Here is a 22,666-nt window from a genome sequence, read left to right on the forward strand (position 1 = left end):
TGAAAATACAAATAGAGCTAGTGTAAATAAATCTAAACAGAAGTAAGTTGATAGAACGGATGTATTGTGATTAAACAAATGTAGGTAAAAGTGACAGGTAATTATAAAAATACTTAATTTGCTGATTTGCTGAATTTTATGTTTTACACATTAGGCAAAGCAACATAAACTAAAATAATTTGGAGTAGTGTTATAGCCACCTAAATGTATTATCTAAGTCAAAGGATGATGACAACAATAATAATGACAAAAAATAAATAAATTAAACTAACCCAACAACAGAGATTATTTTATGCAATGTATGCTTGGCCAAAAGTCTCTCATCAGGGCACACAATTAGTATTTTATGGGAGTGAGTAAAACCAAGGTTTACTAAATTATTAGCCAATATTTTCATATAAATATTTAATAAGCTTCATTATGGTAATTTCCCCTCAAATATTTAATTCATTTTTTGATTTGTGTTTGTGGTGAAACAGCGCCCCCTGGGTGAACCAGTTACTGCCAGCCAATTTACAAGCAAACATATCAGCTGCTGAAATTAGCATCTTTAATTAAAACCGTATCAAACTAAACCGACGTGGCTACTTAGAATGTAAGCCGCCAGGACTCTGGAGAATAAAAAGTTAAGTAGAGCCTGTCGTGATCTCAGTAAATCACCAAATGGAAAGTTAAACGTTATTCACATGAAACAAATTTGAAAGAACGTTAGCTATCCAACTAGCAGTTTTTTTTTTTTTTTTTTTTTTTTTTTTTTAGCTATTTGTGCTGCGTTCAGGACAACTCGGAACCCGAACAATCCGCCCTCCTACGAGAAAAAATACGATGGAGCGCCACTCAAAGTCGGAGTTCGTACTCCATTTTTTCGCTTCGAGAATTCAACAGTATATACACTTGCTAAAAACATCAGTTAGTCACAGTCAGCCACCTTTTTTGTTTGTTTACGTTTTACATCTGTAACGCTTTGAGGTCTGAAGTTAAGAAATTCAACAAAGAAATTCCGACCCCCGACGTTGACAGGAACGCAGCATCAGAGCTACTCCGAAGCAACTCAGGTGATGGAGTTTAATTTTTAACTGCCTAAAATTACTGTTTACTTCAAATTAAATGTGAACGGAGACCTACATACTCTGAATCTAGACATGAGACGACAGGTAGAAGAAGAAGGGGAGGAATCAGGAGAAGTTGGCCACTTAACGTTAGCCAATCTGGAATTTCAGATCAACCGAAAGGGAAAATCATGAGACTAATTAACTCTTTCCCGCCATGAAATACACAATCTTCATCTATAGATAGTCGGTGAGTGAAATGCATTTCTCTTGTTTGTTTTAGAATTACTTTGTTACAGCCCGCTGTGGCCCTGTCTATGAACTGGGCTGTTGTTAACTCTATGGAGTCTCCAAAAGCGCCAAAGCATGACTTCTTCATCACAAAAACAAAAGTCCTACTGTTAATTTACCTCTTAAGTTCTGGCTGTAAACTCCATGAGGCCAGTTTCAGTTTGATGATGATATACCAAGTAAAACTGGAGACAAGGTCAAATATATTTTGTATAAAATTATAGAACTGGATGTAACCCTCTTATACCCTCTTATATTTGCAACCTTTGTTCACATTTGCAACATTTTACATTTTTTTCTTGAGCATGATAGTGTTTTGAAAGTAAAAAAAAAGATTCAAAATCACATTTTATGTTGGACTACAGGACTAAAAAAAGACACAAAATTACTAACAAAAGACACAAACTACCAAAAAAAGATACAAACTGACCAAAAAAGACACAAAATGAGACGACATAATGACCAAAAAAGACACAAAATAGAAGACAAAATGACAAAAAAGACACAAAAACACACACAATGACCAAAAAAGACACTAAATTACCCAAAAATACACAAAATGACTAAAAAATACACAATATGACCAAAATTGTTACGCTAAACACACAAGACACGAATAAAATAGAGTCCCACTAGAATAAAAAACAGAGTTGGATGACAGGATCACACACAATCACAAGATCACATTTATGTTGGTTTTTCTGTGTTTCTTTTTGGTTCAAAATGTTGATCCAGTAAGTCAGAATAAAAAAATCTATTATTATCAGGTCATATATACCAACATGGCATTTCAACTTTTTTAAGTGGTGTATACAGGCAGGATGAAAAGGATTAAAAAATGTACAAAATAGCCCATGACTCCATAGAGTTAATGCTGTTGAGGCCATATTGCTTAATTGTATGGTTCCTTTATTTTGGCTCGTTTGTGTTACATTACAGTCAGTGTGCTGAAGTTTTTCAGTTGTTAATGTGTATATTATACAGACCGGAGTTCTTTTGGCTGGATGAATTAGTGGACAGCCAACCTGTTTACTGTGTGCAGGTTATACAGATGGTCTGGGATTAGAGTGTTGACATTTAGACAGCAGTGATTTTTTTCCCTTTTGTTTCTTCGAGGCTTAATTTATGGCAAAAAGCCATTAAAGGAACAGTTAATTCTCAAAATAAATAATACACATTTTTCCTCTTAACTTTGAATTTATTCATCAATCTAGATTATTTTGTGAGTTGCAGAGTGTTGGGGATGTCAGACTCTCAATTATTATGTAACTAGATGGCACTCTGCCTGTGGTGCTCAAAACTCAACAGTTGTGTCTCTTTCAAGAAACCATGACCCAGTTACTCAAGATAATCCAAAGACCTTGTTCTACAACTGGAGGTTCTGACCAATCAGTGTCTTGTGAGGAGCTACTGGGTTATTTGTGTGTGATAACATGGAGAGACAAGTGTTTTTGTTTGGTTTCAGTGTCTGCCCTTTTTATAAATTCTGGGTCCTGGCACTTGACTACGTTGGAGTGTGCCCATTGGCATTTAAATGGCGTCTCGTATTTATGTCGTATTAATCCCACTGCTGATATGTATTCTGATAATTATCTTTGTTATACTATTTTTAAGAAGGCATTATGTGTTGTGAATGTGTATGATATGCACATTTTCTATTTTTTTTGGTTTGAACGTAAATCTAATTATATAGTTTGAATATTATCCTGAGATGCACAAGAAGCTGACTGCATGTGGCTTTGTCCTTCAAGCACAATTTAATTCAACCATTTCTCCTGATCAGTTTTAAGTAAAGAGGGCTTTGGGACACTGTTGGATGTAGTGAATCTCTGTGGAATAGCCAGCAACGGTAGTAAAAAATAATGGGCAGAGCTGCTGAAAGTTGGAATTATGCTCGATTTTGGCTGCAACATTCTGACATATTTTCCAACTATTCTGTTCTGTGTTCCAGAAAAGATGGTTTTCTGACAGTCTGCTATCTTGTTTTTGTGGTTGTTCTCGATACCTGTTTTCTTCCAAAAGCTGACCCACGATCCTCTCTCGTAAGCCGTGGTTGGAGGCCTAGTGTGTTAAAAAATGAGTAATAGATGCAGACACTTGTATTTTCATATAATCGCCATTCAGTTGCCAGATTTACTAGTCCGATGTGGCATTTTACTTGCCTATGGCAACCCGGGCAATCTCTTATCTTCTCTCAGATACACTGGAATAGAAAAGTTCCTTACTGTGGATGTGGTGAAGATGATGAGGAAGTTGTACTCTGTAGGGAGGCCTCAGGTTTGGGATTTACTCCTCAGAGTCCGTGGGTCTTTTATTCTTATCTCCTGCAGCATTTCTGTATGCTGCAGATGATAAAAGTGTATGTATAGTTTTGTGAAGGTGATGGAAAACTTTCCTTTGTCGTGCTGTTTCCCTTTCCCCAACAATTTTATTCAAAAAGGTTCGATATGGGGCTTGATAGGATTCGGATAATAAGCAGATTTGAGGTCAGATTGAAACTCGAAACCTCAACAACCGCAGCTTTCAAACTCAGGCACTTGCTGTGTTGTGCCGATGTACACAGCGTTGTTCCCATTATCTTGAAAAAATCTAACAAACACAGACTCCACTTCCAAACCACTCATTCTCGCTGATATGCCCTAGTTTTCCATATGTTGCAGCTTCAAGAGATTCTGTTGGAAATAGGTCTCTCAGGGGCACAGGTTTGATAAGACATAAATTCCTTAATCCTGACAGGCAGGCAGGTCTAGCTCAACAGATACAGTAAATCAATCATTGTGTCTGAGAAGTAGCAGCCTTCTGTATCGACTGTGACCCCCCACCCCCCTCTCTCCTTACACACAGACACTTTCTAGGACACGCTTGACAGTGATGACTTATGATATATTCCAGCTCTGTACATACTAAGCTGTGATAGTTTGTATTCTAAAAAGGAAAAACAAGGGTGAGAAAAAAAAGCGTATTTGACCCACAAGATGAAGTACGCTAGGCATCATTACCAAGCACCGCTTAGAGTCAACAGGAGGCTCAAGATGGTTCACCTCATGCCATCTTTTCACTGGACCATTAACCAGCTTCACAGAAGGGAGCGAGCGAGAGAGAGAAAGCAGCCTTCAGCGCCAGAGGCTTTAACCGGGGAAGTTTGGATATATTTTAACCTGTAGATTCAAGACTCAAGCCTGCCCTCTGAATCATATTCAATCCAGGCCCCAAGGTGTGCATGTGATGATAGATAGGAACTGAAAGCTTTATAGGGAGGAAACCAGGTAGCGTAGATGAATACCAAGTAGAGCTGGTGTGTGTTTTTTTTCCTCAAAAGGAGAGCCGAAACAAGCAGGAGCCTCGGTGAATAAAGGATAAGACGAGTGGTGGGAACTGAGGAATATGGGGGAGTGTGTTTTCATCATTATAGCAAGATGTTAGTCATTGAATCAGCGAACGGGAAGTCAACAATTTTTTATATGCTCCTCTGACTTTCCCTCGTATAGCGTCTTCATCCTCTTTAAGCAGCATGAGATTTCTCCCTTCGCTCTTCCGGGGCTGGAGAATCAGAGCTTGTTCTCACATTTCAGTCCATTTATCTCCTGCTAGATGCAGCTCAGTGATCTTAGCCCTCCATTAGCCCGCACGGAAAAGCATCCAGTGCAAGTAAACAAAAAAATTTAGTGTTGGCACATTTCCTCTTCCACCCGACTGTTCTCAACCTTGTCTTCCAAATGACTTACGTTATCTTCAAAAACAACGCATTACCCTCGCCGGGTGTTGAAAAATCACAGCTCTGGCCTCCTTGTTAAAAAGCCTTGTTTGCATGTCCTGAAAGTCCCGTGGTTGGCACAGAAATGGAGCGGCTCTCTGGTGTAGTTGTCATAAAGTTGATATTCTAGGAGATAAATTGCAGCCGTGTTTCCTCAGGGTTCTCAGCGATGGGAAATCAAACGACCACAGTCAGCTATTGCATAATATCGTGTCTTAGCAAGATTTACCACATATCTCAGGGTTCTAAATAAATCACAACTGTCATCTGCATTTTGCTGTTTCTGTAATTAATGCGCCCCAGAGTTAAAATATTCAAGGCCCCCGCTCACTCCTCTCGTTCTTTCCAACAGTGACAAAACACACGAGATGTCAAGGGAAAGAGATTGGGATCATTTCAATCATTTTCCTCCTGGTGAAAATGCTTTTTCCCAGCAGATGTGCAAAATATATACATCACAGCAGACATGATCCCATCAGTTTTTGTTAACCTGCTTTATTACTTCATTTTTTATGAAGCCACTTTCTTTTTTCTAAGATTATTTATTTTCATCCTCACGCTGCGAAACAATTATTTGGTTAATTATTCAATCAATCAACGGAAAATTCACATGCATACATTTTGATTATTACCTATCAATCAAAAACTCCAAAACTCCAGCTTTTCTCTTTTTTTCCTGCCATTTAAAGCAAATATCTTTGTTTTTTAAATGCTGATTGGACAAATACAGCAATCTGAAGTGTCTCCTGGGTGTTTAGGAAACATTATGATGAGCGATTTCTCGATTTTATGATACTTTTTAAAATTGATTATTTAAAAAAAGAATCCACAAATGGATTGATAATAGTCATTAGTTGCATCCCTATACTCCTTCAAGCTGAAGTGTCATGAGACATAGAAAACCAAGTACCCAGATAATATTGCGCACACAGTCGGGATGCTAATTCGAGCTGATATTCAGTTCACCTGTCCTGGAGAGTTAAGCATCGGACGTACTTTCTGGGGACGGCTGCAGAACTGAAACTGTCATGCAGCCACAATGTTGCGTGAATTGTGTGGACACATGCAGGCACGATTTACCTGCCTGTCTCCATCGATATAGTGGCAGGTGTGACATAGTTTGCCGCTGCCACACTAGCAGGTTGCTTTTTAAGTTATTGTTGTTGCTGCATGTTTGTGGCTCTCATGGTGACAGGTGGGCGGAGCTAAATGGAGAACAGAGGCTGACAGACAGCTAAAATGCAACTTGCTAGTGCTTAGGCTCTATAAAAAGCTACTCCACTAAAAGGGATGTGTGGATTAAACGTGTTGCCCTCATGAGTTGTATTCCTCTTTTTAAAAATATATATTAATTTTTAAAAATGTAATATTTAGAGGTGGGAATCCCCCATGATACGATTTTGCTTGAGTCACAATGCGATGTTATTGTTATTATTTCAAGCAACAGTTTAACTGCATTTTGTGTCCACAAAATTAAATTCAATCAAGAATTGTTTTGTCAAATAAGAGGAAATTCTCACTTCAGTCTTTTTATTTCAAACCCACAGACTGACCAACAAAGTATTTAGTCAAACTGAACTGAACTGATATCAAACATGTATGGACGACAACAACTGCAGCATTTTATCAAACTTTCCTCAACTTTAACCTTCACTGCTCTGAATTTTTTTGACTTTGCAGCGTCATTTAAAAAACTTCCAGACATGATATCCTGGTGCCTATAGATTCCTTAGATCTTCTAGTCTCATATGATACCCGGATCTCCAGTATACTTCTAAAACCCCCCAGCAAAAATACTGCCGGCTGCCGTCTGAACGCTATATATCAATACTTGGCAGCCATGAATTAATATAATATTAATATGCAAAATATCGCCAAACTATGCTGTATCGATTTTTTCCCCCACCTCTAGTAATATTTCATCACTATCATCCAGGACTTGTCAACAAGCCAAACAGTTAGGATATTACTCACACTGCGACATTAGCCTACATTAGCTGTCCTCCATATTGAATTTCAGTCGAGAAAATATCTTGAAATTGTAATTAAAAGTCAGAAATTAGAATGTGCTGAGGAGCGTGCTGCAGATATTTTCTAAAATTGATACTGATATGCTGAATATTATTGCAAGAGAAAGGTTTAATCTGGCTGATTTCCCTCAGGATTGTAAAGATGATCACACTGAGTAAAAGATGAAGTAGGAATTGCTGTGGAAATTGATTTTGATTAGTTGTATCCGTGCTCTTCAGCAGCATTTATACCTGACTCATTCCTGCAGAGTGGTATAGAATAACCGAGCAAACCAAAATACGCGGTCAGGTGATATATGATAATTATGTTGAAAGCTGTAATTAACTGTACTTATGTTCACTTTTTTGTGGTGCAAGAGGCATTTTGCTTTTTGCAACTGTGTACAACTGTAGTTAGTTATTGTGAAGTTACAAAAATGGTGGGAAACTCTGCTCAGCTGCTGCAAGGCTTGGCTGAGGTGCTGCAACTTAAAATAAGAAAAACCTAAGAGAGAAGAAACCACATATTCAGCTGCAGAGATCTGAGTGAATGGTGGCTTCTTTCTGTTGTGAAGTCTGACACAAACTGGTATCAAGATTGCTTTTTGTCTCAAATCCATAGTGTGACAGCTGGCAATAAAGACTCGTTCATCAAGAGTTTTTCTGTAGTGGTGCACGGAGGCGTATGAAGGCCTGAAGATCTACTCTGTCACAATTATGCACATACTGTAGCAGCAATTGTGCAGTGATGGAAATTTTTCAACTTCTTGATCAACTCCTGTCTCATGAAGAAAAATATAGACTATAGTTAGAATATAGATAGAATAGTTTTGCATCATTTGCATGATAATGACCCTTGCATCGATGATATATCATCTTAAATAGTGACGTCATACATCAGTGCACATCCCAGATGGAGGGCAGGCAACTGGTGGCAATGGCACCAACACTGCATAATCAGTCAATCAGATCTGGAGAAAAGGGACTCCTTTTTTTTAATACTTTTTTATAGTAGAACATAGAGGGGAGAAATTGATAAAACAGGAGCTGACGGGGTTAAAAACCTCTGTTAAGTAAACATGTATCTTCTTCTTCGTCCTTCTACTTCTAGGGAATAATGTATTTATATTTTCGTTCTTTTTGTTCAGTGGAATCACAAGAGTAAGAGAGCATGCACGTTAGTGTTTATTTGCCGTTCTGAGCAGTTTTGATGGTCGCCTTGTTTTTGTAAGTCTATTCCACCATAAATCAATGCAGAAGAGGCCCAAATTGGTGCATAAAATCTCTTTTTTTATGTTACTCTAAACTGAATATCTTTGGGTTTTGTACTGTTGTGTGGACAAAACAAGACATTTTAATACATCACCATGGAGTCAGGCATATCATAATGGGTCATTTTTCACAGTTTTCTGATATTTCATACACAAGATCTAATTCTTCTGAAAAGGAATGACGGATTAAATAAATATTTATGAAAATGAAATTCATCGCAGCCCTAAATGATTGACTAGTTTTAAGGGATTTAAGTATTGGTGCTGATTGATACAGAAATGCTGCACAACATGATGCTGAAATGTCAGAGCAGCTGACAGCAACAACACAATGAAATTCTTGTTAAAACTAAACATTGAATGTTTCCTGTTGGAACAACATTTTTCAGGCTCAGCTGGGTTGCTGGGTTGACAAAGTAGATCAGTGACAGATGGGAGGCTCACTAAAAGTTTTCTGGTTCTGCAGCTCAAAAAATAAGGTTTTACCCCCAGACAACTTACAAATGTGAGCAGGAAACAGCATTAACAGTTTGATCCATTCTTATTGATGCATCCTTTTAAGGTTCATTTCAATCAGTTTTTTCTAGTGCTAGAAACATAGTGTCTCCCTCTTTTAAGCTCTCCAGTTCATGTGTGCAGCTTAGCCCTGCTCTCTCCATTCGTTTTCCTTAGGGCAGCCTTCCTACCTATCTATTGATCTGCTGTGCAGCATCAACATGCTGGAGTGTCAATTAGAGAGCTCCTCCTGCCCATCTGTGAGAGCAGAGCGAAAGCACATCTCTAAAAGTTTCCTTGGCTGGCTTCACCATCCAGCAGCTGCTCGGGTCTCAGAAGATGAAGAGGGGAATAATCTTGTGAAAATAAATATACATTATCTCCGGATGTATCCTTGTTTGTATGTATAATGCTCTTTTTGCGATACTCATTGGACTGTTAAACGCTTGGGCCAGAGCTGCGAGATTTCTGCCACGAAGTGCTAAATAAATATGAGGGAGCTTCAAGGTGTAGGGATGGTCTGCAAAACACATTCTTCATCTTCAAAGAGAAACTCATCTTACGGTTTTTTGGGTGAAGTATATTTGTAAGGGCAGGCGGGTTGAGGAGAGTGGAAGCAACACGTATTTCTCAGTGAAAAGAGATTCTGTTTGTAGCATTGTTACTCCTAGCAGCCCGAGTCTGCCGTATGTTTGCACATCTTTCTGGATCACATCTTCCCCAATGACTTAGCTCTTTATGTTCTCTTAAAACACGAGTTGTGTCTCTAGACCTCCTTCAAACATTTTGCACATTGCAACGCTTCTTAAATATCAAAATGGTCCGCACAATGGAAAACTAGTTTTTTGGTGACAGATGTGTAGGCGAAGTGAGACCAGACAAAATGTAAAACAACACCCACACTGTGTTTTCTTGTACACATTAAAAATGTTTTATTTGATAATATTTCAGTCAAGAATCCTCACTAGGCAAAATCTCCTTTTAATAAAGTCACAAAGGCAGACCTCTTTTATGTGCAGATGCAGATATTTTGAACTATAATACCGTCAGCAGACAGGTTTTGCTCGTCTTACTGTAGCTGCTGCCGGAGCTCATGTGGCCGTGTAACAACACACTGCCTGAAGGTTATTGTATGGCCTTTTGAAATGAATTCATAGTCTATTCTGAAACGTGCTTTTGCACCTGAGGAAAGGTTGTTCTCTTGATATGAATCCAGTAATTCCTGCAGCTGTCTTTGACATTTTGTAGCTGGTAATCATTTTTGTTGTTTTCCTCAAGTCTGTGTTGTACATGTTTGTTGAGGTATGCCATTACACGCTGATATGTAGATACACACACATTTTGTCTTCTCATCTAGTGCTCTTGTAACCTGCACTGTTTTCACTGGCAGTGCCTCAAAAGAAAACTGAGGTTGGTTTACAGTGTGTCAGGCTTAGAAACTGTAATACGAGCCACAGACTCAAGTCTGAGTTACATGCAGTATATTACAGCTGAGTTCTGGAAATAAGATATACAATAAAAATATTGATACCGTCTTACCGGATTTTGCTAATATTGCGTTTTCCATTCAGTTACTACATCACTACATGTCATGTTGAATAGAGATCTAAAATCTGGCCTTCCATAATCCCAAACTTGATTAAATTGGGATTCAACATAATGATGGTAGTTTCTGAAATGATTTATTTATAAGATACAGCCACCCCTCACCTGAGATCTTTAAGATTAAAGAATGAATTACCTGGTCATAGAGGATACACTATATCACATCTAAAACAAGCTGATTAACATGATAAAGCTTGTTGTAATCTCACGAGCAGTAGGATGTTTTTCCTTCAGTTGCACTCGATATACTCGAGATAATCTGTTTTTCAGTCTGAAGGAGACATATGAGCTGTCTCCCCACCAGCTCTTCTTTTGTACAAACATGAAGTTTGATGACATCTGTCTTGAAATCTGCAGTCTTGCAGAACAGTTTTTGAACTCTTCAATTTTTACAGCTGTATCTTTTTCTCCTATGCCTATCTATACTGAGGTATTTTGGCAGCTCACTGCCTTCTCCGCAGCGTATGCTCTGATGTTAGACATGCCGGTGCATGGTTTGTGTTTGGTAAGGGGGGAGAGAAGGTGAGCTGGCTGGCTTTCCAGTTGTCATCTGCTCTGCAGCAGTTAGAGTGAACCTGCAGTGAATCAACTCTGAAAAATTACTTCTCACTCAGTAGGAGATAGTTGGGTGTATTCAAAGGACCTTGTCACTTCCAATATGCTTTCAATGAATCTCAGCCGTTGCTGATTCAAGGCTTCAACCCACTCCGCTGGAAAACCAATGTCTACAGCTCTATTCTGTCTCTGTGTGCAGGGAGATTGTTCCTTCAGAGCCCATTTCAGCTTCAGGAATGAACAGGGTGTAGATATGTACATACATGATAGCTTGTAGTGGAATATTTTGTGTCTATAAGGGGTTATGTGTGTGTCTGTGTGTGTGTTATAGAAGAAAAAAGCATGATTGTGTCAGAGTGTGGATGTGCTCGACAGAATGCAGTTTAGAAATTTCACATCCATCTGTAAATCTGCATTATGCACCTCACCAGCATGTTTACAACACTTGAGTCTGTGCAGAATCTGCATCGTTTAACCATCGCAGCAGGGAAACAATGATCAGAGCTACTTCAAAACCGTTGGGTTGATTAATCATTAGTCCATCGACTGGAAAATAATTGGCAACTATTTGGATAATGTATCAATCGTTTATGTCAATTTGATGGTTTCATCTTCTACAGTGTGATGATTGGCCACATTTTCCGGTCCAACAATGTAGTAAATGAAATTTCTTTGTTGTTATTTTTTGGACTGTCCTGATTACAAAAAGCTGTTTGAAGACATCGAGTTGGTTTCAAGGATTGATAATGTAGGTTTTTTATGTTTTAGACAAGGCGGTAAAGATCAGAGCAAAGATTTAGAGATTAATCCTAATCTAGTTAAAAACATATCTAAATATTTATGCAGAATCTGTAGCAATCAGTCAAGATTTCTGGAAGATTTCTGGTTTCGTTTGTAGCAGGTAAACAGTCTGTTTGGATAGCAGAAGATGGAGGCCAAATGAAATCTTTGAATCTCATTGGATATCGTTGGATGAAGAGTTAGCGTTTTAAATTCTGTCTACATTCAAATGCAGATATCTGTTTAAAGAGATTAGCTCAAGTGTAGTTTGGACCTAAAACACAGACAAAAGGTATCAATTAAGTTTCTAATCAGACTGTAAACAATGACCACTGAACAGAATAGGAAGTCTTGGCCTGGATGTCTGTTATCTGGATTTACATTGGAATCCGTTGCCCCCAGAGGCTAACTCGTGGTCAAACCGCCAGCCGATGGGTTCAAAGATTGGATGAATCCATGATGAAATATATAGCAGCACTAGTGAAATAAAAAGCTAGAAAAAAGGGCTTCAGGCGTCATGTTTTTAATGTATGGAATCTCTGTTTTTACATGTGTGATCAGTAAGTGTAAAATATTTATGTCCTTCGTGGGGCAGATTTAGAGGCAGCACTGATCTGGATGGTACTTCAGTATCTTCTGCTGTGTTAATGGCTGCTTAGAAGTTGGCTTGCTTATTGCGGTGATTTCTCAAGGTGGGTATTTTTCTGTTCGCCAACTTCGGATATAAAAACTGCTCTCCAACTGTAATAGCATAATTTCAAACTCATTTCTTAGACCATACCCACATTGGTTTGTTGTACTTTTCTAGCCTCCGAGGCACAGACTTAGACAAGCTTAAAAGACTCTGAGACCCGCATATGAATTCCATTATAGTATACGTAATTGATTTTGCCTGTAGTAAGCAGAAATACCTGGGTAATGCCCAAAAAGGTCCATTTGGCACAAAGAGATATCAGCTTTATCTGTAGCTTATTCCTTCCTTTTGAACTTCCCTTCAAATCCTTAATATTTCTGATGATTTGTCAGGCTTTGAAGACATAATGTGGCAGCAATGGTGATATATTATGTAGAAAATGAGGATTTCATAGCAAAGCAACACCACAGAACAGCAACCAAACTAGAGCCCAGTCTTGAGTTACTGGAACCATCAAACAAGTCATTACATTTTCAGTTTGACATAAAATCAACAGCAAAAATAGGAAACGTAATACGAAACAATGTCAGACTGTTGTGACCGTGGCTGAGTGTGTGTTTACTGAAAAGGTTGATTGGTGAATATGAGTGTGGGAATCTGATTCTCAGTCCTGTCAACCTTGAGAGTCGATGGAAACCATTTTGAATTGAAAATGGTCGATGTAGAAGGACTCTATAAGACAAAGAAACTGGGTTCATGGAGAACTGTCTCCACATAATGCTGCACTAAAAAGGTTAAGCCACACAAAAAATAAAAGGCATTGAAAAGCTCATACCAATACAAATCCCTTTGCCTTTTTTTCTGTTTTCTCTGTGCACTGTCTCACTACTCTTCTCTTTTTCATCTTTCAGGAATTCACTGTGAAGCCCGTGGACCTAAGCAGGCCTGAGGGCTCTGACATATACCAAATCCCTGCCCAGGGGAACTGTGGAGATTAAAAACTTCTGATTGAGGTGGAGAGGGAAGAGACACAGAGAGAGAGGGGGGAAGAGACGGAGAGGAAAAGCTTATCGTTCACCTTTGTTCTTCCTAATGCCCCAAGTGAAGGATCTCACAAGGCGAGGCTGTGAATAACAACAGACACTAGAGCAGCTGCCCACCACTGTGGTCAGATGATGGAGTGAGGGAGTGAAAGAGGAGAGGAGAGCAGGAATTACATCCTGTGAAATAGCCAAGCTCATATTCTACATTAATTGAATGCCTGGGAGAGAGGAGCGACATGAGAGGAAGCCTTTTCTGTGCCAACTGCTTCAAGAGGTATTGCAATTAACCCTCTGGCCGTCATAAAGTAATACCTGGCTTCTGTTGTCTTCTGATTGCTGGCTTCGGTTGCACCGCACAGATGCGCGCTCAGGCCGCAGTCATGTTTCAACCCCCGCTCTGTAGACCAGAACGGACCGGTCGGATTCTGCTGCTGCTGCTCCTCTACAGCTCCCTGAAGGCCACTCAGGCTGCCAAACCCAAAGGGCCGGGACACACGCATTTGAACTCCATCCGCATCGACGGGGATATCTCCTTAGGTGGGCTCTTCCCGGTACACGCCAGAGGCCACGATGGCAAGCCATGTGGGGAGCTGAAGAAAGAGAAGGGTATACACAGACTGGAGGCCATGCTCTTTGCCCTTGACCGCATCAATAATGACAATAATTTGCTGCCCAACATCACGCTGGGGGCGCGTATCCTGGACACCTGTTCCAGGGACACTCACGCCTTGGAGCAGTCGCTCACCTTCGTGCAGGCTCTGATCGAGAAGGACGGGACGGACGTCAAGTGTCTGGGCGGGGGAGCGCCAATCATCACCAAACCTGAGAGGGTGGTGGGCGTCATTGGAGCGTCCTCCAGCTCCGTCTCCATCATGGTGGCCAACATACTGCGCCTGTTCAAGGTAAGACAGCACAGTTATTTTATTACTAATAAGAGATGCACTCATAATAATTTTCATTCTGGCTTAAGATGTTTTTGAAAGGCTGACCTGCCGAGCCAGATCTTTGCTGATTCTTCTTTCTGTCTATAACTGACAGCATACACAGAACTATAAGTAACAGCATCCTCAGACATCTTGACTTTTCTTTCATGGGCAATTTAAATCTTGTTCTCCAAAAGTGCACTAAGTTTCAGAACCTTTTCTTACTCTCAAATAAATCTCAAAATAATCTGCTCCATGTCACTGGATGAAAAATATCCACCCTAAAATAAATTGTAGCATGTCCCACTATTTAGAGAGCCTGGGCCCAAAGTTGGTGCTAAATTTGGAGCTAACTCCCTTCACTTTATTCAGCTGGTGGCAGCAGCTGGTGGAGCCTGGCTTGAGTCTTGTGGAGTTGCATTACCTGTGTACATGCTGCACTGATACGTTCCCAGCTATAACTTTACTGGTTCACTTTATAATCACCAGCACACACACGGATGTTGTGTGTTTGTGTGTCTGTGCTGCCATGTGCGCAACATACATCTTGTGTGTGTGTGTGTGGTATGGCTCTACAGTGTGTGCACAAAACCATTACACGTTTGTAAACTGACTGGCAATAAATCGAATATATGAGACTGACCGGTCATGGCTGGTCAGCTCAAAACGGTCTGTTTTTTACCGGCTGTCGATCGATTGGCGCATCTCTATTAATGTAGGTTTGATTGTCCAGTTCTTAGTATTAGAGATGAAACTGTTTATTGGTTTCACAGTAAACCACAGTAAAATTCCCTACGGCCGTTGAAGCTGTGTTTGATTACCATGCTCTGAAAAATTCACGGTAAATACTGTCAGGCATCAACCTGAAACAGTCTCACAGGCGTGCAACGTGGGTTTGTTTTGCATCAATGAAAAAGTTATGGAATGTAGTGAATTTTCAGCTTCTTGGTTTGTGTTTTGTTAAGTACAGTGACACAGATTGGGCTGTTTATACACCTTTAATGTCCATGCAAACAAAATAACATCATGCTGCTTGGTGAAATTGTTTCAGTTTTCAGCACATTTTATGAATAACGCGATAATACTGATAACCGTGATAACTCTAGTCCCCATCATCATGACATAAAACATTCATCATCTCTACATGGTGTGTATGAAATGCACAGAACACGAGCTGTGCCTGCTGTTGGAGTAGCATATGAAACTTTCACCTGTGATTTGTGATGTTTTCGCTCCATTGATCCTCTTATATATTTGTCTGAATAATTAATAACGCGGGCTGAAAAACAACAGGAGCTGCAGAACAGTGTGAGAGAACAATATGTGTTAGAGATCTGCTGCCACACAATGGACACTTTAGAGAGAAGAGAAGATTGGTAAATCTCATCACTGACTGTTGCCCTGCAGGAGTTGGTTGCTTAGCAGTGAGAGGTATTGCCTGTCACTAATACACAAGTGATTAATAGGATTCTACTTGATTTCATTTTTACCCAGCAGCCTGTCTTCCAATCAGTATGTACTGTATTTGCTCACTCTGTGGAAAAAAATCATGCTCTTTTCATATACATTTGGACATTTGATGAATTATTTAACACATATTTTATTTTCTGTCCAACCAGGCATGACAAGCGTAATAGCTCTTTCTACTTTACTGAAGGTGTGATTGCTATTTACTGCTCGACTCGCTGCAAAATAATGCACCACCTTTTGTTTTGTCTTTTACTTTCAAAAGAATTTGTTTTTATGAAGTACTGTCATGTGTTTGAAATTGTTTCATGGACAATTACACATTTTAGCGAGGATATTACTCTAATCACTTTCAGTGGGACCAGCGAGGTAGTGGCTTATTTAAATTTTGTGGTAATTAAAAGGATGGATTTTTCCTCAGATAACACTCAGACTTCAAAACCAACTTGGTCTTCTGCTTTCACCTAAAAAGCTGATTATAATTTCCGACTCCAAGGTTTACTTTCACCTTGATCTCACATTAAAATTCATGCTTGATCAACACAATATTCCTTCTTGTCTTGTCCTAAAAGTACTGCTAGGTCAGCTGGTGGCTCAATCACAAAACAGGCCAGGTGTGTACTCTCACCAATATGGCCTCTGACCGTACTGCCGTACTTGACATCACCCAAATTAATGTGGACTTTGGTAGTGCTACGACCTAATTGTTAATGATTTGAATTGTCCATCAAGTATCTGCAGATTTGCACCTCGTTTGTTAGTTGAATCATCAGACTTTTGTTGTTACCGCACAGAACAAACCAGGACAACAGCATGGCAGATTACAACGTTTTACAGACAGTCTTGTTTAAAAATGACCCCACTGCAAGCATAAAACAAACATAATGTAACTGTAACAGAAATGGAGATGACTGACACGATTAGTTAGTCAACAGAATAATCTTAAACTATCTTTCTCTAATGTCTCAACATAAGATTTTGCCAAAAAAAGCTATCTGAAGATGTCACCTTGCATTCTGGGAAATAGTGATGGTATCTTTAATTTTTGATCCCCCCCCTGCTATGCTCTCAGCTCCAGAGCTGAATGCTAGACTACTCTTGAACCAGACGAGACTCTGGCACTGCTTCCTCTGTTGCCTTCCAGTGCGATCAACACTTTGCCAATGACATGCTGGAAAAATGCTCTACTGTGTGACAGGATGTTATCACTGAGCTATGTTTAGGGAATGCACTTTTTATTTAATTGACTGCAGGAATCTGGTGTTTTCATTGATGGTTATCATGTTATGGTCACTAGGGTTTGGCAGCTGTGGAGTCAAACTGGTTTGATATTTAGCTAGACGACTAGCGGGAACAGTAAACCACATTTTGCCACTAGGTGGGGAAGTTGACTCAGCAGCTGCTCTTGGGTGGAACATAGTGGGAATGAGAAAGCTCGTCCTGGGTAACTTAACCAAAATCTTATATCAGGTTAATACAAATAAGTTCAAATCTCAATAACAATATTCAGTACTGTGCAAAAGTTTTAGAGAGGTGTAAAAAATGTTCTAAAACAAGAATGCTTTCAAAAATAGAAATGATAATAGTTTATTTATTTATTTTATCAATGAACAAAATGCAAAGTGAGTGAACAAAAGAAAAATCTAAAACAAATCAATATTTGGTGTGACCCCCTTTGCCTTCAAACCAATCAATTCTTCTAGGCAGTTTTTCACACCTGCCTTAAACCTTTGCGCAGAACTGTATATCATGCTATAGGATGTTATCTGTAAAATCAATAAATACAGTCTATATGAAAAAAAAAACACCCGGTAAAACCTATTTTTGTGTATACTTTATACTTTAGGTCAGCTCCAGCTTTGCTCCTATGTGCAAGGATCACAAAGCGTTGCCAGAATGACATAAATATTGCTTTTTGCAGCTGATTTTTCAACATTGTGATGGAAATGATACAGAAAAATATATACACAATCACTTTGACAGTGTATCGTCTTGTCACCTCGTTCTAGAGAGCCCATGAATAAGACAGTACCTATACACACTAAGTATGAAGAAGAAGCAGATAGTGTTTGTGCAGGAATAATATCGGCTCATCTCCTCTCTTTCGTCATCTTCAAATAAGAAATGTTGCAGTTTTAGATTTTTTTTAAATGAGCTATGCCATGTCTCAAGTTGTCACCCCAAAAACACGTGATCTTTCCCCTTCTCCTTTGTGTTGCTGGCCTTCGGTTTGGCAATAAATTGTGTGCAGCCTGTTAGTCCATTTATAAACAAACATAATATTATGTAAATCAAGTTGTAATATTGACCTGCAGTATGAGTTGACATGTTGGACATGTTGCTGGTGTAGGCTACTTTTTAATTAGACAAGTGCCAGTTTAGCTGGTTTGCTTTAAATTAACCCAGTTTAAACGTGTACACCAGAGTTTAGTCTGCAGCTGCTGGTCTGTTGCCGTGCTGCACTGTAGTGAAACTGTGCAGATTCAATGAAATATTTAGTAATTTTATAGGTAAGGTGCTGAATATCTTAAGGATATATTAGGAGACTCATCACTAAATCAAATGGATGCCAACTAAAAGTCCAAATTAGAAAGTAGATTTAGAAATTTCTGATTTGGGTAGAGCCCAATGCTTTTTGTCAATTAGTTATTGTAATAATAATGTAATAATTTGCAGCAGCAGCCTGCAGTATATGTATGATTTGATAAGCTTCCTGATTCCAGAGGGTTACAAACCACATGGGATGTATCCTGCGTGTTGAGGCCCCCAGCGCTAAACAGCGTGAACCCAGTGTGACAGAACACCATTTTCTTTACACGATCTAATGTAAAAATGCATGGATGTCATTCTTTTCATCAGCTTACTTGTGCCTCTATGCAGGAGTCTGCTCTATACATTCCCGTTGAAAAAGACATCTTGGAGCATGCAAAGCCCTGTGCATGAACTCTAAATTTCTTTCTATCTCTCACACATTAAATATGCGTATATGCACGCTCACACAGGTAGGAGCCGGTGTGGGCCACAGTAATGAGCCTCTCCAGCAGCGTGTTCTTGATCCTTCTCTCAGATGGAAGCCTTAAATCCTTCGTCATTAGCACAGTGCTCATTCCCTCTTCATTAATGCACGTAAGCGGTGTCCTTGCATATTTAATTTAGATTTCTCTGATCTCCTTTCTCTTTATCCTCAATATATATATTAGCATTTCCCCTCTTCTGCCTTTTTAAATTCAAACAGCTGGAGGTTAAGAAAGCAGCTTGAGTCAGACGGCAGGTTGAGTGGATCAACACGGTGAGATTTCACCAGTTACTGTAGCTTGAGTTTCTGAGACGCTTTATTGAAAATCAAACACTTTCCAAGGTGGTCGCCAATCAATCAACATCCACTCTAATTGAATAAGGATCATTACGACGATCAAAAAAGAGAAAAAGCTTCTGACGTGATGTAAAGCGGTGTGGTCAGTTGTATAGATTAAACAGTAAACCTTTAATGGAGAGTGCTGTGTGGTTATTTAGGCGGGGCCCTGAGTTATTGCTTTCCGGGGGATCCACAGGTCAGCCAGAAGCCAGCTGGTTCTCCTGGTCCTGATGGACCTAATGATGGCCCCCGGAAGGTAACCGGCTTAACTTTATGACCGCCTCATAACACTCCCTGCGCCAGCAAGACATCATTTGCTGCATGATCTCGCATGCAGAGAGAAGAGGAACATCCACGTCTACTGGCACTGCGGCTAGACATAAATGTTTGCTTTAAAGGCAATGCATGCACACGAGTACAAACTCAGCATACTGATGAAGACAGGCACACTCTTAAACATGTAGACAAGCACATCACTGTACGCTTCAACAGGCACACACACACGTACCACGTGTAAAAAAGAATGCACCACTTAAATGCACATACCATATACATAAACACTTCATACACAGAAAACACACGCACGCACAAAAGCAATCAAGCACGTTTGCATGCATACCACTTTAGACCAAGCAGCAGCAGCAGCCACCCTGGTGTAGTTAGCAGGTTTAAAGAAAAGTGTTTCCTCAGCACTCAGCTGCATACAGATGTGGTCCAGAGCAGCTTGATGAATATTTTACTCCAACCTTATGTAACGGTAACACGGGGACCAGGAGCTGCAGCTCGAGAACATTTTAGTGTCGTTCGCCAAGAAGTGGGAACCGCTTTGACAAGCAGTTGGGGAAAAAGATAATTCATGATCACAGAAAGATATGTCACATTATTACATTATTCATTTGTGTAGCATATGTGTTCATAAAGTTGACACACATCACTTACAGCACAGGTTGTACTGCCACATCTGTCCCTGGCAGGGATTTCCTTTTTTATTTTAAATGTAGCAAAAGTTTGGCTTTCATTCAGTAGAAACAGAAAGTACTTTTTTAAAATAAAATGTATTTTGTTTCGTTCTGCGGTGCACATGAGTAGCACAATAGAGAAGCAGTGACCCAGGGATAAGAAGCTCAGAGCGTTCTAGCATTTAATGCTCACTGGAAAGCATTTTGGTGACTCCTTGTCCTGACATTACAGTTTACTGCTGGCTGGACAAAGCATCGCACATTCACTGAAGTGGCTAGTTTCAGTAGTACAGGGGAACCACAGAGTAGAAACAAAAAGAAAATGAAAAAATGATCCATTTAGAGGAAGAAAAGTAGAAGAAAAATGATTTCTCATGCAAGAGCACACAGGCCTTCAGCATCCCACTCATTCTGACATTTTCCTTCACCCTTAGTTCATGCTCTTGTTTTTAAGTTTCACATTTTGAACAGAAGCTGACCTACTGAGTTGTTGTTTATGCGCCTTCACATTGTGTAGGAACCTGCTCAACAGTTTTTTTTCATGCATCTATGATTTATAAATGCCTCAGAAACAAAAAAAACTCAAAACATTTAAACATACATGATCATTTCTTTCACATTTGATCCACACCCGTGCTGTTACTACACTACTCTCACATGACATTGCTGTAATTAGTGTTAGGCAGTTAAATTGGTCTTAACCCTCATGGGTTAAGTGCTTCAAACTGTCAACAGAAAGAAAAGCAAATAATATTTAGTGCTGGATAAACACCATAGATTATGAATACTTGATTAGAGATTGCCCTCAGCTGCCATCACTGAGCCTTATTTTTTCATGAATCCATGTGGGATTCTGTACATGATAACATTGCTGGTAAAAGCATGTAAATAATGAACCACAGTGCTGAATAAAACATTTTCAGACAGATTAAACATTGTGAATATACTGGCTGTTATTCCAAGTATACAGCGATCCAATACAATGGACCAAGACATCTAAGATTTAAACAGGGATTCTTGCACAGATTTTTGTGTGTGTGGTTTGTCCCGTTTGTCCTAGTGGTGCTGCCTTACGTTGTTGTCTAATCAGCGAAGTTGCTCAACCAATCATATTCCGTACAATGTTGATTGGCATGTCCCCCCCTGGCCCGCCCCCTTACTTACAAAAACCGGCCACTAAAAAAATACCACACTCATGCACGAGCAGAGGAAAGTTTTACTAGCAGACGCAGGCTACAGGTTACAATATTGCTCTAGGGAGCAGAGATGCAGGATACAAAATAGCTTGCGAGTGATTTGAAAGTGCTTGAAAAAACAAAATGCGCGCACGGATGTTTGATTTGCGTGTGCACAGGTCTCATTACAAGTGCGCGATTTATGTCAATGTTCTAATCCCATAGTTTATGCAGCTTTGTTTATTTGCTCTAGACCAGTTGATGGAAATGTCCCTATGTCCCCTTCTTTCATGTGACATCTAAAAATTTCACTCCAAAATTCACTTCGACTTTATTGGAAAACATGGCTAATGAATTCTGGTGTCCAGAATTCATAGAACTTTAGTTACATCTGTAACTTTCATTCTATTTCAAAAGAAAGTGTGACAGTATAACATAAAATGTGATCAGGATAGATTTTTAAGGATTTTATTGCTTTTTCTTAAGGGTTTTAATGGACCTGCACCACCTAGCTGATCTCTTATATCACCTTACCCCATTTAGAGCATTGAGGTCGACCAAACAGTTGCTCATGGACGTTCAGAGATCCAGTTTAAAAAATAGAGGCGACCGTGCCTTTGTGGGGTCTTTCCCCAAATCTCTGCAAGAGCTAACTTATTCATACAAGTCAAACTGGACCCTAGAAACTTGTAAGTCACTGTTATGGACTTGCATGTTCTTGTTGGCATTCAAATCAAGCTAAGCTCAACACCTTGACTTCATCTTCTAATGAGCCTGCATTCATTTTTATGGTTATTTTCTTATGGGTTATCTACTTTTACATTTGATTATTTAGTATTTTAATCCTGTTCGGGGACTTTGGTCAACTGTGGTTGTTTTAAATTTGCTATGTAAATTTATTTGACCTTGATCTTCAGAGTTTATGGTCATCCAGGTGTTTATTGTGCCTGTGGCAGTCACAAGGATTTCATAGAACCATAGTTAAATCTGTAACCTGCTTTTTTCTTTTTTCCACTTGTTGAAGAGCGGAGAAAAAGCTGCAGTGACAGCTCAACAGTTGGCTAACTTGTTGCTGTTGCTACCAATATTGGGTGCTCTGTCTCTGTTCAATCTTAGGCTGAAAAAACAAACATGCAAGTTAAAATTTTACCGTGCTGTTTGATTATTCGTTCGCAATTAAAGGGAAGGGAAACTTGTAATCTGAGGGACAGTGATATCAGGGACTTTAAGCAGCGATGGTTGGATGACTACGGTGTTAAAGAAACGTTCCAACAGGTTGCTGTAGGAATGGATAAGGCAAA

The 22,666-nt window shown here is 39.5% G+C and overlaps 1 protein-coding gene across 3 annotated transcripts in view; it reads left to right on the top strand.

The window, feature by feature from the left end:
• Positions 1-518: 518 nt before the first annotated feature.
• Positions 519-22,666, top strand: part of LOC131969025 (metabotropic glutamate receptor 4-like) — a 203,304-nt gene continuing 181,156 nt past the window's right edge. The window contains exons 1-3 of one of the 3 annotated variants that reach the window (XM_059330139.1): positions 519-1,055; positions 12,405-12,501; positions 13,355-14,388. In XM_059330139.1, coding sequence (XP_059186122.1) covers positions 13,846-14,388 — 543 coding nt within the window. In that variant the 5' untranslated portion in view covers positions 519-1,055; positions 12,405-12,501; positions 13,355-13,845. Of the gene's footprint in view, positions 1,056-1,082; positions 1,300-12,404; positions 12,502-13,354; positions 14,389-22,666 lie in introns of those variants that run through there. The other 2 variants (XM_059330137.1, XM_059330136.1) reach the window with 2 other exon arrangements.

This window comes from Centropristis striata, chromosome 3 (assembly GCF_030273125.1).
Source record: "Centropristis striata isolate RG_2023a ecotype Rhode Island chromosome 3, C.striata_1.0, whole genome shotgun sequence".
In the NCBI taxonomy this organism is placed as follows: domain Eukaryota; kingdom Metazoa; phylum Chordata; class Actinopteri; order Perciformes; family Serranidae; genus Centropristis; species Centropristis striata.